General features: G+C 33.3%; 2 protein-coding genes across 4 annotated transcripts; one reads left to right on the top strand and one right to left on the bottom strand.

The window, feature by feature from the left end:
* Positions 1–1,521: 1,521 nt before the first annotated feature.
* LOC142226067 (uncharacterized) lies at positions 1,522–3,046 on the bottom strand. 3 transcript variants are annotated; one of them, XM_075295928.1, is made up of 4 exons: positions 2,912–3,046; positions 2,730–2,855; positions 2,423–2,638; positions 1,522–2,358 (listed from the first exon to the last, which is right to left on the bottom strand). In XM_075295928.1, the coding sequence occupies exon 4, from the start codon at positions 2,356–2,358 to the stop codon at positions 2,032–2,034; it is 327 nt and encodes a 108-aa protein (XP_075152043.1). In that variant the 5' UTR covers positions 2,423–2,638; positions 2,730–2,855; positions 2,912–3,046; the 3' UTR covers positions 1,522–2,031. The 3 variants fall into 2 exon arrangements, with proteins under 3 accessions (XP_075152043.1, XP_075152045.1, XP_075152044.1); XM_075295929.1 differs by lacking the exon at positions 2,730–2,855 and having other exon boundaries at positions 2,912–2,991.
* Positions 3,047–5,627: 2,581 nt separating this feature from the next.
* Positions 5,628–19,444, top strand: Cep97 (centrosomal protein 97kDa). Its single transcript, XM_075295927.1, has 13 exons — positions 5,628–6,004; positions 6,456–6,613; positions 6,693–6,953; positions 13,550–13,746; positions 13,816–13,899; positions 13,958–14,232; positions 14,546–14,623; positions 14,686–14,868; positions 15,629–15,805; positions 15,928–16,228; positions 16,300–16,470; positions 17,287–17,575; positions 17,640–19,444. Exons 1-13 carry the CDS (start codon positions 6,001–6,003, stop codon positions 18,150–18,152), a joined length of 2,691 nt encoding a protein of 896 aa, XP_075152042.1. The 5' UTR covers positions 5,628–6,000; the 3' UTR covers positions 18,153–19,444.
* Positions 19,445–19,796: the final 352 nt, after the last annotated feature.

Below are 19,796 nucleotides of genomic sequence, written 5' to 3'. Positions count from 1 at the left end.
GAAAATAAACATTTTCGATTTTTGCATTGGATCATTCCCCATCAAGGGGTATCCCACCTGTTCTGGTTTACGAATTCGCAAAACGCAAAATTTTTATCTGTAAATAACTTCTGAACTACTTCATATTTTGTCAAGAAATTTCTTCCTTTTAATTTCCTTATCCATAGGAAAAGTATATAAAAATTTCGTATTATATATCATTGTGGTTCGGAAATAGCGAAAGAGGAAAATTTTGCGTTTTGCGAATTCGTAAACCAGAACAGGTGGGATACCCCTTGATGGGGAATGATCCAATGCAAAAATCGAAAATGTTTATTTTCGGTGAAATGGATTATTAAAGAAAAGTAACCATGAAAAAATGGCCAATTTAGCGCGATAATTCCAACTTAATAATGGCCTTTAAGGTCGGCATTATGTTCGCACTATCGGCCGAAATAGTAATTTTTCATAGTTACTTTTCGATGTTAATTCATATTAAAGAAAATAAACTTCCCCTTTCAAAAATATTTAAATCTGCTTTTACTTTAATTATTTACATTGATATTAGCGGCTAAGGTAAGTACTATGTTCAGTTTTCAAGCTGAAAACCAGCTCATTTTCACGGTTACTTTTTTTAATCAATTAAATTTGAAATATTATATGTTTCGCAATCAACGCCTTGGATCTTTTCCATCCATAATTTGACCAGACATGATACAAATATAATCGAATTCATATATATTTTTGCACTTTTAGTTTAGTGTTTTGGTGGAAAAACCGAACATAGCACTCACCTTTAAATTAACTCAATTGATGCACAGTTTCTTGTTCCTCTAGATTTCGGCAAGACTTTACAGGAATATGTTTGTTTTCATTTATAATTTTGATTATTTCAGGAAAAGTAATCGCGAAAATAAAGTGATTTTCAACTCGAAAACCGAACATAGTACCCACCTTTAGATGAAATTATTTTTTTGTAATTTTATAAAAATTCAAACGATTTATCACAATCGAAACATTCATAAAAATTCATAGAATGTTTCGACTATAAATAAGTTGAATTCATCTTTGAATTTGAGCCAAAATTTTATGATTCTAGTATGTACATAGAAACTAATTATGTCCGAAGAAAAGTTTTGTTTTTATTTAGAAATAGTTTTTAATTTTATTAAAATATATATTTGGTTTTAGTCTGGAATGAAAAAACTCCAGATGTTTTTATTTGAGTTTTATTTAACCTTAACCTAACCTTTTGTCAAAAAATTGGAAGACAAAATCTTTAAGTCAACAAACTATTAAAAATTTAATTAATCTATCAATTTTTTAATCAAACTTAAAACACAGTCAGTCAAGAAAGTAATAGAAAATAGTTACGTTTTTAATTAAAAAATGTATAGAGTTTTGCAATCAACATCAATTAAATTTTTAATTGAATCAATTAAAAAATTAATTCAAATTTTCTTATGAAATGAATTAATTTTTTAATCAAGTATTTTTAATGTCCAATTAAAAAAGTATATAAATTAAATTAAAGAAGTAACGTAAAGAAATTTTGTTTAGTTTTAATTCATAAACTCGAATGGAAGGAGATTCTCTTTATATTTGTTTATACAAATCTAAAACTTTCATCTTAAGGTCTGTACTATGTTCGGTTTTCCCGTTGAAATTTTCGTGGTTACTTCATTAAAATAGTTTAATTTGAAGAAGATAATTAAATTTAATTGGTGCGCATTTTATTTTTTAACGAGATTTCGTCAAGCTTTAGCAGAATTATGTTTGTTTTCATTTACAATTTTGATTATTTTAGAAAAAGTAATCGAGAAAATAAAATGATTTTCAACTCGAAAACCGAACATAGTACCCACCTTTAACAGCAAAAATGTTACTATATACATATTTTAATAAAAAATCACCTTTAACGTTACTAATGAATATGTAATAGATTTTTTTGGAATCCAACAGAAAATCAATAAAAATGTTTGTGCTAATTCATAGGTCGTTTGGAAGATTTTCCATGTTATTTACTACCACTACGACCGCCATAACTTACGCCTACTCTGCCACATTGCGTTCGATTAAATTTATGTGCTTCTTCAGCACAACGTTCTTTGGTTTTAGCAAAAGGTTCAGCCATGGTCGGGAGTCAGATGGTATATCCTGACCAGCTTCTTCAGGTATAGGAATTAATTCCGATGCTATGCCCCAATCGGATCGAGTTCTAGAACTAAATATAGCACTGTTACTGTATTCTTCGATATTTCGGAACTGGAAATTGATGACATGGGTTATATCTTCTATGGCCAGGCCACGTGAGGCGATATCAGTTGCCATAAGATTGTTTACTTCACCAGAGATAATATCTGCAATAGCGAAAACCATCTAATTTTAAATCATTAGACAAATCATCAGCTAAAGCTTCCACATATTTAATAAAAATCTTTACCAAATAGAATTTTTTATTCTCTTCAACAATTTCGATTGTTTGCTCGACCAAATCCAATGATACATCACGCACCGGTATGGGATTGTTCAAATAACCGTCGGTAAAATGTCGGACTCCTAGCACTTGTCATTACGGGTTGTTTATCGGGCCGTATATCCAATGATATCTTCCGAATCTGAGGTTCAAAACCCATATCCAAAATACGATGAGCTTCATCTAAAAATAGATAAGTAATAGTGGCTGTGTCAATAAAATTCGCTTGTACAATTTAAACGATCAGGAGTGCAGATAATAATTTCCATACTACCTCCAACACATCCAATTTGTTCACGGCGATTGCCTTCTCCATAAATCATATTCCTGAATGAATTCTGTTGTTCCCTTCTTTCTCAATTTGCATGCCAATTCACGTTTTGGCGCCAAAACGCTATGACTGTGGAATATTTTGATGTACAACATAGCGAACAATAAAAACTCTAATATGTTTACCATTTCTGTTTGTGCTGTACCGTGAGATCTTCATTTTTAATAAAATAATAAATAAAATTATTTTATTATTCTAAATTTTGCACGACAACAAACCAATCCACCGGAGTTGCCAAAACTTTCGAATTTCATTGTTACCACGTTTTCTTCATGAATGCATTTTTATTGAAAATAATTGAACCTTCACATTGAGAAACATTCTCAATGTGATTTCAAGGTGTCAAAAATGGAAACCGGGATATCTTCGTCCAAAAACACTCTTGGAGCACATGGCGTACATAAAAATGTAGGTAATGACCTCCACTTTGATATCCCATTAGCGGAAATTTGAACGAAGTCCGTTCCTGGCTTCCATGGTAGAATCTATGTTCTGCCCCCCAGTGGAAAATTTGGAATCAGGGATATCTTCGTTCAAAAACACTGTTGGAACACATGACATACATCAAAATGTAGGTAATGACCTCCACTTTGATGTCCCATTAGCGGAATTTTGAACGAAGTCCGTTCCTGGCTTCCATGGTAGAATCTATGTTCTGCCCCCCAGTGGAAAACTTGGAATCAGGGATATCTTCGTTCAAAAACACTGTTGGAACACATAACATACATCAAAATGTAGGTAGTGACCTCCACTTTTATGTCCCATTAGCGGAATTTTGAACGAAGTCCGTTCCTGGCTTCCATGGTAGAATCTATGTTCTGCCCCCCAGTGGAAAACTTGGAATCAGGGATATCTTCGTTCAAAAACACTGTTGGAACATATGACATACATCAAAATGTAGGTAATGACCTCCACTTTGATGTCCCATTAGCGGAATTTTGAACGAAGTCCGTTCCTGGCTTCCATGGTAGAATCTATGTTCTGCCCCCCAGTGGAAAACTTGGAATCAGGGATATCTTCGTAAAAAAACACTGTTGGAACACATGTCATACATCAAAATGTAGGTAATGACCTCCACTTTGATGTCCCATTAGCGGAATTTTGAACGAAGTCCGTTCCTGGCTTCCATGGTAGAATCTATGTTCTGCCCCTCCCAGTTGAAAACTTGGAATCAGGGATATCTTCGTAACAAAACACTGTTGGAACACATGCCATACATCAAAATGAAGGTTATGACCTCCACTTTGATGTCCCATTAGCGGAATTTTGAACGAAGTCCGCTCCTGGCTTCCATGGTAGAATCTATGTTCTGCCCCCCAGTGGAAAACTTGGAATCAGCGATATCTTCGTAAAAAAACACTGTTGGAACACATGCCATACATCAAAATGTAGGTAATGACCTCCACTTTGATGTCCCATTAGCGGAATTTTGAACGAAGTCCGTTCCTGGCTTCCATGGTACAATCTAGCAAATGGCCCATAGTGGAAAACTTGCAATCCAGGATATCTTCGTCCAAAAACACTGTTGGAACACATGTCATACATCAAAATGTAGGTAATGACCTCCACTTTGATGTCCCATTAGCGGAATTTTGAACGAAGTCCGTTCCTGGCTTCCATGGTAGAATCTATGTTCTGCCCCCCCAGTTGAAAACTTGGAATCAGGGATATCTTCGTAACAAAACACTGTTGGAACACATGCCATACATCAAAATGTAGGTAATGACCTCCACTTTGATGTCCCATTAGCGGAATTTTGAACGAAGTCCGCTCCTGGCTTCCATGGTAGAATCTATGTTCTGCCCCCCAGTGGAAAACTTGGAATCAGCGATATCTTCGTAAAAAAACACTGTTGGAACACATGCCATACATCAAAATGTAGGTAATGACCTCCACTTTGATGTCCCATTAGCGGAATTTTGAACGAAGCTATTATTTTGGCACCAGGAGCGAAGTTTGTGGTTGAGGTTGTCCTCTTGTTTTACGCGGAAAGGGTGCACATACTGTTTTAAATCACAGTTTAAACAATTTGTGGTAGTAATACCTTCACATCTAAACATTAATAATTTTGTTAAACATATCTTTATTCATTATATTCGCTAAATTTGTGGTCATATTTTGTTTTTCCATAATTTTTGTGGGCACCACAGTTGATAAATTCCGTACTATTTGCATTTTATATGGTTTTTGCAACTCTGTGTCACCCTGTTATTTCGGTGGTTGTTGTAATTAAAAAAGTTACCTACGTCGGTATCTTCACGCAAGTAAAGTAAGGTACTTTTATTTGGATATGATATGAGTCAGCGATTGCTCCAACGTTGCCATATTTTTTATATAAAGGCCGGTATGCACCTCTAGCGAAATTTTCGGTAGCAAAAATTTATTTAAGTCTACAACAACAAAAACAGGGCTGTGAACACAAATTTTAAACCAGCTAATCGCTTTTAAAAATAGTTAATATATGTTCCAAATATTCCTCAAATAAATTGTTTATTATTTACAGACCTTTTAAAACATTTACGCACACAACGATTGTAATAAATTAAATGTTTGCTGCCAAAATATGCTTTTGACAACCCTGTTACTTTCATTAGAGGTGCGTTCCAGCTTTCGAAATTGAACGCTACCGAAAATTTCGTTAGCATAAATAGCAATGCATTTCTTATGGGAATGAAATTTTTCGCTAGAGGTGCATACCGGCCTTAAAATCACCAAAAAGTCGTCCAATAAAAGTACTAATTGAACGGTCCACTAGGTGTTATCATCATGACAATGGTGTCAACTATTTCCATTTTTCATTGTTAATTGCGCTCCAACAGAATTTGACAATAGTACAATAACTAAATTGAATAGCAAGTAGAATGTCCTGAAGTAAATTTTAAGAAGAAGAGACAGTTGTCCTGTGAGCTCTTTACGGCTTATTACATATTTTGCTGGACAAAAAAAGAGGAATCATATTTTCTCCGAAATTACTTTACGTGTTAAATAAATAATTAATAATTAGCAATATCCTTGAAGAAAAAAGGCCAGGATAATGGAAAAACAAATATAAATCCGTGAACAATTTTGTTTCATGAACGAAAATAAAAATAACCCTTGATTTTATTTTGGTGCAGTAGATGAGAAAATTGATTTTTCCCCAGTACAATAATAATATTTGGAAAAGGAAATCCCATTACAATTATCACGAAGGAGTTGATTTCGGGAAATAAACATGAGTAAGTTCTCTTTGGTGGCCTTCATAGAACTCGAAGATTTCAAATATAATCTTTTATTTTTTTTACAATCTAATTGGAATGAGAGATTTGGTGGTGCGCATAAAATTCCTTTAGTTCCATTGATAAAAAAACAACGTCGGCTTCTATTGTTGTCTGGTTATTATTTTATTCTTAGATTGCGCTTATATTTTACTTTCTGAAAATCTCAGATTATTTAATTCATTTGTATTTGAAAATTGAAAAGTTTCATTAGAAAGCATGACATCACAATTCACACTACCCATTCACCATACCAATAACCCAAACAAACTTCCTCAGCTGCACAAAGAGTCAAGCATAACAATCACACTTAAGTGTGTCGCCGCCGCCATCACTAAATTGATTTATAAGCACACAGGCGTACTTTATCTACCATCTCATACTTATCCTTATGCATCCTTGCTATTCACAGGTGAGGAGGAATGCGAAAAGATTGTTTTGGACTTGTCCCGCAAGCAGCTGAAAAAGGTGCCAAAACAAGAAGAGGCCCAAAATGTTCGTATTCTGTTGTTGGATGAAAACGAACTGCAAAAAATTGATAATATCGATTCATATCTTAAAATAGAAAAGGTAAGTAGTAATCTATAAAAAGCAAACATTTCTTCCGGTCTTTTTTATGAATTTCTTTTTTCGGGTTTTTTTATTGCAGTTGTCTTTAAGTAAAAATCAATTGTTACGCATGTATGGCATATGTCGTTTGCACTGTCTACGAGAATTGAATCTATCGTTCAATGGCATTTTGTCAATTGAGGGTCTAAAAGAGTGTGTGCACTTGCGTTTCCTAAACTTGGAGGGGAATAACATCAAAAATATTGAGCATCTAAATACGAATACCAAGCTTGAGTATTTAAATTTAGCTGAGAACAGTATTGGTAGTATATCGGATATATCATTTTTGAAATGCCTCAAGGTAAATATAACGAATATTGGTTTGAAATTATTTACTAAATTTTCATATAGCTCTATATTGTATATCAAATGACACTTAAATCTTTTGTAGGCAGTACATTTTTACTTTATGGGTGACTATTACTACAGAAATATTAATAAGAGTATTTAACACTAGGTTTCTCCAAAATTTGCAAACGCTATCAGGCGGTTTTTTTAATCATCAGAAACAATTAATAATTAAATTCCATAAAATCAAAAAGTTTTTGAGCGGTGGATTATCCCTTCTCAGTAATGCAGTTGACGTATATGAGTGTAGCAAAGCTTATCTAAGTGGTTTTACCGCAATGTGAAACGCCATTCGGGGTACCTTGTAATAGAATCGGGGCAGAACTCATTAGAACTTCTGTTAAAAATTAAAAAGCTCAACGAATTTACAAAAAACTATTTGAAGCAATATTTATTGTTGAACGATTAGAAACAGAAAAAAGAATACAGAATTTTATTTTCTAAATGACATAATATAAAAGTCAAATTCATAGACTACTACGATAGATAAATGACAAGTAGAAATTATTTAAATTGTACAAAGTGTGAATATAAAAACTTCAACACGCCTCCTCAAATTAAATAATTTCTTGAACACCCATTGATGATATAAATTGTTTATGTTTGATTCGAGGTAGTGGTTTTGTTAAAACGTCAGCAGGCATTTCACTCGTAGCCATATATTGAATATCGACAACTTTATCTTCAATTGATTGACGAATAAAATGATACCTATAATCAATATGTTTGGTTCGAGAATGATGTCCGCCATATTGGGCCATCGCTTGAGCACTTTGTGAATCGCTATAAATTTTTGTCGGATTGGTATCAACAAATCCCAATTCGGATGTTAAATATCGCAAGTAGTAGGCCTCTTTAGCTGCCTCAGACAGTGCTATATATTCAGATTCGGCACTCGAAGTAGCAACTACACGCTGTTTTCTTGATTCCCAAGATATTACGGCTCCTGCGAGTGTAAAACAAAATCCAGTTTGCGACTTTCTATCATTAGAATCATTCGCCCAACTAGCGTCGACGTATCCGATGATGGGCAAACCAGATTTTTTATAAGTCAGAGTAAAAGTTTGCGTTGAATTCAAATATTTTAATACATTCAGTGCTGCATTCCAATGTTGCTTACGGGGGTCGGAATTGAATTGAGATAGCATATTGACACTACATGCTATATCTGGTCTACTAAATACCGAGAGATGCAATAGAGATCCGATGAGCTCTTGATATTTGGTGGTATTTACTTTATCAGCTTCTTCTGGAATTTTTGGTTCTTTCTCAAGACAAATTTGTGGTTGCATTGGAATTTTGACAAGCTTTGAATTTTCTTGACCGTACTTTTGAATTAAATTAGATATATAACCAGGTTGTGATATCGATATTGAGTTATCAGAAATATTGACTTCCAAACCAATACAATGCTTTGGTTGTCCTAAGTCTTTTACTCTAAAATTATTTTTGAGAGTAACTATAAGACGGTCAACTTCGTTGTTATTATCTGACGCTATAAGGATATCATCAACATATAAAGTGACAATAGTTGTGGAACCATTAACATTTTTATAATAAACACATTGGTCGTAATTCGATTGCTTCAATCCAAATTGTTTAAAAACGCTATCTATTCGCTTAAACCATTGTCGAGCTGCTTGTTTTAAACCATATATACCTTTTTTGAGTTTGCATACCTTATTCCGATCTTGGACAAACCCTTCAGGTTGACTCATGTAAATTTCTTCCTCCAAGTTACCATTAAGGAATGCCGACGATATATCCAGCTGTCGAAGTTTCAAATTTTTCTCAGCACTAAGAGCATACACTAATCGAATAGTACTTTGGCGAACAACTGGTGCAAAGGTATCCATATAGTCAATGCCGTATTTTTGGGCATAGCCTTTCGCCACCAGCCTGGCTTTTCTTTTGTCGACACGACCATCTGGAAAACATTTTGTCTTAAAAACCCATCTGCAATCAATTGGCCTTTTTCCAGTGGGCAAATCAACTAGGTCCCAAACATCATTTTCTATAAGAGATTCAAATTCTTGCAACATGGCATTATACCAGTCATTAGAGCTATTTGACTCCATTGCCTCTTTATACGTTTTAGGATCACAATGTCCGATATTCACGGCCGCGCAAGCAGAATTCTTACCTTTCGCCCATGATCTTAAACTTTGTTTTATAGAACTTACCATGGGAATATTCACTTCAACTTCAGATGCCCCGCCTCCTTCTTCTACAAGTAATTCTGGGTCATCTATGCTGTCAACAAATATATCTGGCTCTTCATCACCTTGATCTGTTATTTGATTGTCTTCTTGTATTTGCTCATTTTCCAGTTGTGAGTTATGATTTTCTTCTTCTTCTTTATTTTCTTGAAATTCATAAAATCTCCGCCATTCTTGATTATTTCCATCAGATTGATAAAATGCATTCTCCAAGAATTTTACATTTCGATTTTTCTGTATGAGATTGGTTCCTGGTTTCCACAGACGATACGCTTTAGATTCTTCGTCATAACCGACCATAATATATTCATCGCTTCGTGGCATAAATTTCGATTTCGGCTTTTTCTTGTTCAAACCATATGCTATACATCCAATTTTACGAAAATGACTGACAGTAGGCATTTTTCCAGTCCACAGTTCTTCGGCTGTTTTATCAAGGTTCAGTTTAGTTGGACACCGGTTTCTTATATATGCCGCAGTGTGTACAAGTTCTCCCCATAAAGATTCTGGTAAGGTTGCTTCCATCATAAAACATCTTACCATTTCGACAAGAGTTCTGTTCATCCTCTCAGCAACGCCGTTTTGCTGAGGGGTGTATTCAACAGTCAATTGCCGTTTGATTCCACATTTGTGGAGAAAAGATGAAAATTCTTTACTAATAAGTTCAGGTGCATTGTCACTCCTTAAACATTTAATCTTCTTTCCAGTTTGGAGTTCCACGGCTTTCTTAAAATTTTGAAACGTCTTCAAATATTCACTTTTATTTTCCAAGCAATAAACGAAAACTTTTCTTGAAAAATCATCGATGAAAGTAGCAAAATATAATCTTCCTCCTAGAGATTCGACTTGCATGGGTCCACAAAGATCTGTGTGTATCAAAGCCAAAAGTTCTTTAGCAGACTTTTCATTTTTCTTTGGAAATGGTTCACGTGTCTGTTTGGACCTTATACACACACTGCAGTTATCGTCTTGATTCTTGATATCTGGCAAACCATAAACCATCTTCTTCGATTGCAATTGTTTTAGGTCACCAAAATTCAAGTGGCCAAACCGAGTATGCCATAAACCAAATTTCGTTGTGGTAGATGAAACTCTCTTACAATCTGCACTGACATGAGATTTCAGCAAATATAAACCGTTTTCTTTTACAGTTTCCATAAAAGTGGCTTTTCCTTTCAAAATTTTCGCAGAATTTCCTTTCATTATAACTTCGTAGCCCAAATCCGTAATTTTAGACATAGAAATCAAATTTCCTCCAAGAAGTGGGACAAATAATGTATTGTTCAATCGAATATTCTTTTTCTTTCCGCCAACTAGTAAATTGAGAACAACTGTTCCAATACCTTCGGCTTTCACGACAGTATCATCAGCAAGGGTCACTTTGGCATCATAATCTTTGTTCATGTCAGTAAAGAGCTTTTCATCAACACACATATGGGAGGTAGCTCCGCTATCAAAGCACCATTCAGAATACGACTTGTCCTTTGTAGTATTTACCTTATGATCTTTACAACCCTGGGCCTTTTCACCATGAATTTTTGCTGTTTGGTTTCGTTCAAGTTTGACTCTACAGTCCTTAGCTTTGTGTCCCTTCTTGCCACATCTATGACAATTATACTGAAAGTTCTTATCTGACATACCTGAATAATTCGACTGATATTTTTCATGTTTTCTGTTCCATCTTTTTGCTTTTAACGCATTTTCGGCTTCATCGTTATCCTTTTCAACACCAGCTTCCAACAATCTTGACCGTAACAAATTCAGCGATGGAAACTCATTGGCAGTATCAAATGCGGCTCGGATTTCTTTAAATGTGTCTGATAAACCATCAAGCAAAATAACTACCAATAGACTTTCATCGAGATTAACATCCATTTCCGATAAAGAAGATACACAAATATCAAATTCAATCAGATATTCGGACACATTTTGAAAAGACGACATTTTCAGACTGAGTAACTTACGGAAATATTCAGCTTTGCGTCTGGTTGACTTACGGTCATATGTTTCTTGAAAATATTTCCAAATTTCTCTGGCTGTTTTGAAATTCTTGACCATTCTTACTATGTTTGACTCCAAGGATATGATAATCTCTGATCGAGCATCCAATGCCAGTTCATCAAAAATTCTTTGTTGCTCCAATCGTCTATCACGATCATCTTGTTGTGCTGCAGTTGCTCCTTCTGGCAAATCTGGAACTATTGGTCGTTTTTCTTCACTATTCACAAATTTCAACAATCTTGCTTTTTGTAAAACAGCTTCCATTTGAGTTTTCCAAGTTCCATAATTGGTGCCATTAAATAATGGTATTCTGCCATTCAAACTAGCCATCTTGAACTAATTATGACAATTTCTATACTTCTTTAGCAATGGTTATGATTCTGGGCCCATAACCTGTTAAAAATTAAAAAGCTCAACGAATTTACAAAAAACTATTTGAAGCAATATTTATTGTTGAACGATTAGAAACAGAAAAAAGAATACAGAATTTTATTTTCTAAATGACATAATATAAAAGTCAAATTCATAGACTACTACGATAGATAAATGACAAGTAGAAATTATTTAAATTGTACAAAGTGTGAATATAAAAACTTCAACAACTTCACCGAGCCTCAAATAACGGGCTACCCATCATTGTTGTATAATTTTCACTGATTGATAAATTCGTTGATTGAATCACGGGCGTTTTGGAATATTTTTCAAAATAGTTCGTAGAAAGGAAAAGGTACATTTATTACTCTTGTAAAATATCAATTACAAGCGAATTTATTTCATTACTATATATAGAGCGAATCAAAATGACTATAAATTGAGACTTTTTTAAAACAGAAACAAGTTGTCGAATTGTAAACTTCGAATTGCGAATTATTATTTTATTTTATTTTTATTTTATTTCACTCATTTTACAACCAAGCCGAAATGGCCATATACGGTTACAGGGATACTCAAAATAAAGAATTACATTAAATTTACTTAAAAAAAAATTATAAAAATAATTAGGACTACAATCAAGGACTGCAAAAACTTGACATTATTACACCTTATTACTAATGGCTATTTCGATTGGGAAAAAGGTGCAACATTCTCGAAATTGATGCTCTGTTCCTGTATATCGAACGAAAACCAGTTCGAAAGAAAGGCAGTCACTCGAATTCGAATGAATTTGGGTTTTTCTATTTTTGAAAGTTCGATTCGTATGTATGAGAATACATTGATTATTAAAAATGAGTATTTTTAAATTTTTGACCTGAGAATTCATTGAAATGTTAACAATGCTTTTACTTTTTTCTTGACACTTATTGTATATGTTCGTTTATTACTCGACAACAAAATATGAAGTGACTTGCCTTTCGAAATAAAAGAACAAAAATCAATTTTCTTTCGTTTGGAATACGAAAGAAAGCTATATACAGGAACAGGCCATGATTGCAACATATCAAGGACACTGTCATAGATTTTGGATCCTTTATACCTCACAATATTATAAATTAACAATAACTTTAGTATTACACTATCATTTGGGCGAAATGTCAATTAGGGAAAAAGTAGTGTAACACCAATGCAACATATTTTTTTGCGAATCGAAAACGCCCTAAGTAGATATATACTTAGGGCGTTTTCGATTCGATACTACTATATGTAGACTACGTTACAAAAACCATTTGATATATAAATATACAAATTTAGGAATTGATTACTACTCTCAAATGCCTACTAACGCAGGTTATTAACCAATAAGTTTAATTATTTGCAACTAAAAATTTAATATTTAAATAATGTATATTTTTATGTTAACAATTTTTAATCCTCGAACTTATATATTTGAGTTATTTTATATTTGATTTCTAATTTTTGTTTTTTATTTAATAACAACTAACTAGGACTGCATAAACTTGACATATAGTTGCACCTTAATACTAAGTATATATCTTAGGTTAAACAGCGTTGGGAACTACAATATGTAGACTACGTTACAAAAACAATTTGACATATGTATATAAAAAAGCATCAAAAAAAAAATATGAACTAATAATTAGGAATTGATTACTTCTCGCATAAATAAATAGTTCATAATTTAAAAACAATCGCATATTACATAGAAAATGAGCCAGCTTTATCGGAATTCCATGATGTATTTTCCATTAGCTCGTGTGGCGCCCATATGTCCAACTACTTTTCGTAACTAGGGTAAAACTTAGTTACTTTGAGGGGGATGTAATTTCGCTGACATGTATGTTACAAGTTTAGATTCGTTGTTTAATCTTCATAAATATGTATCTGATCATATTAAATTATTGATGTGAACTTTTTATCGGTATGCTTTCAGGAACTTTATTTGCATGGAAATCGTTTAACACATTTGCGGCAATGTGACAAATATCTGCCCCAATCATTGGAAATATTAACATTAGCGAAAAATAACATAAGCGACCTCAATGAAATATGTACATTAACTCATCTCAATAACTTGAACAGTTTAACTATAAGTGAAAATCCCTGTGTTTCCATGACTGCGGGAACAGAGTAAGTCAATTATTTTTTTTTTTGCAATCACAAATTTACGTATTTAATTTTTTCTTGCATTGATTCCAGCGGTTTCGATCATCGACCTTTTGTCTTAAACTGGTGTTTAACACTAAAAGTCATCGATGGTTTTGTAGTTGATCCGATAGAGAGGTAATTTATAAGCTTTTAAATTTTACTGTACAATCCACTCTAAACTATTGGTTTTCAGTCTCAAAGCTGAATGGCTCTATAGCCAAGGCCGAGGAAGAAGTTTTCGTTTGGGCGAACAAGCTGCTCTGGCCAAATATTTAAGTTCAGTATGTCCATTGATTGGCAAAGCTTTGGAAAACGAAAATGAACGTAAGCTACGTTTGATATTGAGCAAAGCACAGCATCATCAGCGCCAACTACAAGAAGAAATCTCAGAAAACTCAAATGCTTCAGTTAACAATTCACCTTCATCGGGGCGTAAAAAGCCGGCAAGCCGAATTCAATCACCAAGATGTATGTTAATTTATTTGATTCTAGGATTGGAATAATTTTAATTTTAATTTAAGAAATTTCAACTGTAATTTAAAAACTATTTTCTAATTTATTTTGGAAAATTTTTGTTAAACCCTTCCTAAATTTTTGTTAGTTTTATACATGTTTAGGAATAATGACTAATGTTCATTATTGGTCTTATTTTTGCTTATATATTGTATGTTCAGTTTCATTTTCAATTTTATTTAAAATAACGCCTTTTGGTACCTATAATACGCGTACTTCTTTTTTGACTTTATTTTATTAATGCTCTTTTTTCTTTTAATGCTTATAGTCTCCCGTTTGAGTGGTCGTCAGGGATCACCAGATTCAATGGTTAACAGCTATCACGGAAATACTACTAATGATCCAGGTTAGAATATAAAATGAAAATCTTAAGCGAAATTAATAAAATTTTGCAATATTGTATTCCAGTGAGCAATGCCAACCATATGGGACAAATGACAACATCATTGATAGAGAATGTCAAAAATTGTGATAGCATAATGATGCAAAGTCTGGATAGTAATACTTCTTCGGGTGGTAATAATTCAAATTCAAAAATGAACAATTCCCAAGAAACAACACCTCGCACTATAACACCAAATCCATATAATGGTAAATAAATACATACATAGGGTAAAAATGTTGGGTTATTATGTTGATATAGGTTAATTTCAAAATGTCTATTATGAAAATAACTCAAAGGAATTTGCAAATTTTTAAACATTTGCTATTTCAAAAAGACTGAAATTTTGATATAAAAAAATTGGACCCATGCTCGTAAAATCTCATTATGGTATGGTGATCTATAAAATTCTTGGTTTCGTAGACCGAGAGAATTTTTGTAAGTAATCTATGAAGATATATACCAATCACTTAGACTATTCAGTCCATTGTGATACCACATTGGTGAACTTCTCTCTTATCACTGAGTGCTGCCCGATTGGTTTTCGGTCGAAGCAGGCGGGCATGCTAACCATTGCACCACGGTGGTTCCCATCACAATTTCTTGCTTCAAAACTAAAAACCAATATTTTAAAGTTTACGCCGTTGAAAATTACATTTATCAATTTGACTAACATCAAAAGTGGAAGAGTCGATTTTCAGAAACTTAGTCAATTTTAAGATAACAAAAAATTGATTTCTACATGCGATATACAAATCTTTCTTAACATCGTAAAAGCTTTAAATATTCGGTGCTTTTTGTTGCGTAAGCTAACTGTAGGCTAAGTTGGATTAGGTTAAGAGAGGATTCAAGTTTCCCTGTTTCGTGTCGGCTGACATACATCAAAGACGTGCTATTATTTTATTATAAAATTATAAATAGTAATTTGACAGCCAAACATAATAAACTAAATACAATTTTAACTTCCAGAACAATCATATATTAACCAACCATTAAGTGGAGGACCTTTAACTGCTGCATCAAAGATGGTGCCTGTCCCCGAAACTCTTATGAGCCCCGACGTCTGCCCTGCTTCAGTGGCTCAAAGGGTAACGGTATCAGCCATTAACAGTCAAATTCAGCAAACGAAAACTAACAAAAACAAAGGTATGCGCAAACAATTTTGCTTGGAATATTTAAATTCCAAACTACAAATATATTTGAATTGATTTTTATGCCACCTAACCTAATATATGACTAATAAACAATACATTTATTTTCAATGACAGATAATCGATTAAATTCTCCGAAAATGCGTAGCCCCCATTTGAAACGCCATACTACGGAACGTAGTCCAACAATGAGTCCAAGAAAATCGAACAATGCCCATGTACAACAGCGTCATCCAAACACAAAATCGGTTACCAATCAGCAACACATGGAGCAGCAAATGAAAACAAGACAATTTGTAAGCAATTCCATGCATGTATCCGCTCCAGATGATTGTTCTGGAGGTGTTAGTTCTGATGATGATAGTGATAACATAAATGTGGACAAATTAAAAACAATACGCAATAAAGCAGCCCAAAGGTAAGCATACCAAGAGATTTATTTGCTCATTTTGCGACTAAACTTCCATTAATTTGTACGATAAATTTTAGATGCCAACAACGTAAACAGAATATGGACAACTCTAATATAATGAATTGTAGCCAAGATACCGAATCATCCGCTGTAGTAATACAAAAAATATGGCGTGGATATCGTACTCGCAAGAAAACCAAAGATATTGCGGAAAAATTGCTTAAAAAACGTACACATGAGTATATCGAGTAAGTGTTTTTGTTTTATTTTCCATTAATATAAGCAGGGCATGGTTATGGAATAGACGAAAATACACACAGTGGGATTATATCGTGTCGAGGAGAATTACGAAGAAATATGTGTGGGGTTTGTTCTTTGCATTTTGTGTATCTCAATAGGTTTTCCATCTTTTTTCAAATCGAAGTCAATAGTTTTTATTTATAGTTAATTTCAATAAAATTAATGAAATATAATTAAATTAATAATTTTAAGACTCGTCGTGATGGTTTCTGTCGGTCTACCCCACAGATGTATGTCTTCTATTTTTATCTCTTTACTGTGTTTTCAATAATGAATTAAGGATGCAAAAATCTGAAATGAAATTTTCTACTAATCAAAACGAAAACGAATTTTTATAATAGATATAATAGACGGATCTTCGCCTAATACCGTGTTTTACACAGACGTCTTATCGAGCGATTAAACAATTAGAAAAAACATGAATTGAGAACAATGTTGGCTTTAGCGATAATACTCATCCAGAAACTTGATTTTTCGTCGGTGCATTTGTTATAGACATTTTGACGTTCGACTTTTTGTATAATTTCATATTCACATTCAATTCAAACTCGACTTTTTCTTTAAAGTTTAGTTGGCGATTTTGACCAATATCAAAAATTACCAATTTTACGTCTGTGTAAAACACGGTATTAGGCGAAGATCCGTCTCGTTGATTATGATGCAAATTCCATCACCACTTTCAAAGCTACAAAATTACGATTATTGGGTTCTATTTCTAATTACTAATGAACGAATTAATATACAATATATGTTTTATTCATTAGCAAACTGACCAAAGATATGGAAATAACAAAAGCACAATTAGAAAATGAGAGAAAAATTCAACAATTACAAATGCAGGCAATTAATGCCCTCTGGAAGAAAGTTTCTTCCATGCAGAATACAACAGTTAACAATGCATCAACCACTACAGTTGATGCTCAAGGAGACAACAACCAACCAACGTCCAGCACATCCACATCAATGGCACAGTCAAACACTTTAAGCCTTGATAATAGTTCAACAACTGTGGTTAATGACTTGGCCAAGACCTGCGGTATGCTGACAAACCAGGTAACTACATTTGATTTGGTGCTCTTACACTTTTAATTCATGTATCTATCTCAACTCCATGCAGGTTCAACAATTGCAAGGTTCAATGCGGGACATTTTAAATTGCCTTACACTTTTTTGTAACTTACCCCAGGAGAATGTCAAACGTCTGCTAACTGCTGGTGTGGCCGAGGCCTTATCGCAAACACCTAACAATGCCAATACGAACATCATTGAAAAACGAGATTCTGCAGCCACTCAAACAGAAATTGTTGCGGTGCATACACCCCAAATGGAAACACAAACTAATTTTCCATTCAACAAAATACGACCTTCCACTCTAGCCTTGGTAGAAGCTCAGAATCCAAACACTTCTAATAGCAACAGTAGTACAACTGCTAACTCAACATCGACTGTTGCCACCGAAATGGACCAACCACTAGAAACGCCAACCAATCACAGAAGACTAATGCAGGAGGAAAGCGGCATTATCAGTGATGATGTACGTTCCAATGATTCGGTTTCGTTTAGCGAAAAACAAGATGATGATGAAAAACATAATTTGCATGGCAACACCTCAGTCACCAGTAGTGGCTGAATTGTAGCTGGTGAATGTGGAAATAAACCAATAGGGATTATACTCTTTATTTATTTTCTGAAAGTATTGCATTTTTACGCAATCATTTTTTTCTAAAATGTAATGCACTCGATAGATAAGTAAAAAAAATGTAGGTTACACAGATGGAAGAGAAAAGACACATTTTCTTCGAACGCTTTACATAACAACCATATGTATCTGGAAAATATGGAACATTTCAGTATCGTTTTTCCTAATCTGTAGCTCCACTTTTTGTCCCCTGTAAAGCACTCACTTTATCACTGTCTCAGGCTCCTAGTCATTTGCATTTGTGTCTTTTTCACCGAAGGCTTAAATAAGATCTCATAGTATTTTTACATGCATAACTACGAACAACATTCGTACATACATTTATTAAAAAACTAGGCTTAATATTAGTTGTATAGCTTTTGCATCTCTTAGCAATGAAAGATAAAGATTTTGAAAATTGATGATTCACATCACATAAGTCCCATAGTCCATAAACTAATGAAGAAATTTGTATCAACCAAAACTAATTAGCCGGAAAAGGATTGCTACAACCACCAAATGACAGCATTTGTTTTAAATTTTAATCGTTTTTATTATTTAACAAAAAAATAAATAATATTTATTAATTTTCACATTAAATATTTATGCCATATACCCGTATATTGTACGTAAACCAATTCGAATTCGAAACAGTTTTTCTATTTTTGAAAGTTCCTTTCGTTTTAATGTGTATGCGTTTCAAATTTTAAAATGGGGTTTCTTATTTGCTTTCGATTCCTATTCGAGAGCAAAATATGAAGTGACTTGCCTTTCGAACAATCGAAATCAATTTTCTTTCGTTTGAAATACGAATGAAAGCTTCCGCTTCCACCTTCCAAAAGAAGAAATATTTGTTTTGATTCAATAAATTGTTTAGTACTATATTTTGAAAATAATTTTGATAATGATATACGCTCCATAATAGAAAAGCAACTTGCACTCCATCCAAACATTCCACTCGTAATACAAGACAACGAAACTGCAGAACATAAACTTGTATGGTTTGTTTTCTTAAGTTTCTTTAGCACTGTTTTTAATTACACTCATTTTTTGAATTGGGTTATGATAAGGATCTTACCCATTTGTCGTTTTTTATGAGAATCTGTTTAGCTGTAAGTAAATTGTATTAAAACATTATCCAAAGAAATTATACTTGCAAGTATAACATTTTTAATTTTTTTGTGAAATCTGCAAATTACAGTGAGAAATAAAAATGAATCCAGCTTTAAAAAAAAAAGATTAAACTAATTTTTTCATTAATTATGCATTTTTAATGAAAACTGCGCATTCCCGTAGAATATTTTGCTGTACACTCGTAGAAAAAATCCGTAATAATAAACAGATAATCTACTATTTTGGAACAGAAAACATGCTGCTGAAAATTTAGCAGTTTGTGATCCAAATGCAGGTAAGCCTATCGAAGAAGAGTTTTATTATATAGAAATATATTAAAACTAGTCACTCTTCATATATTAAATCGGAGGATCACAAATCACATTTTGGTTTCTACAAATATGGGCACATTACCATTATTTATTAAACGAGGTTATAAAAATTAGATACAAAGAAATCATTGTTAGTTCCCTTAAATCATAC

The sequence above is a fragment of the Haematobia irritans genome, chromosome 2 (assembly GCF_050003625.1).
Source record: "Haematobia irritans isolate KBUSLIRL chromosome 2, ASM5000362v1, whole genome shotgun sequence".
NCBI lineage: Eukaryota > Metazoa > Arthropoda > Insecta > Diptera > Muscidae > Haematobia > Haematobia irritans.
Note: the sequence above shows the minus strand (reverse complement) of the source record. Positions and strands in the feature narration are given on the sequence as shown.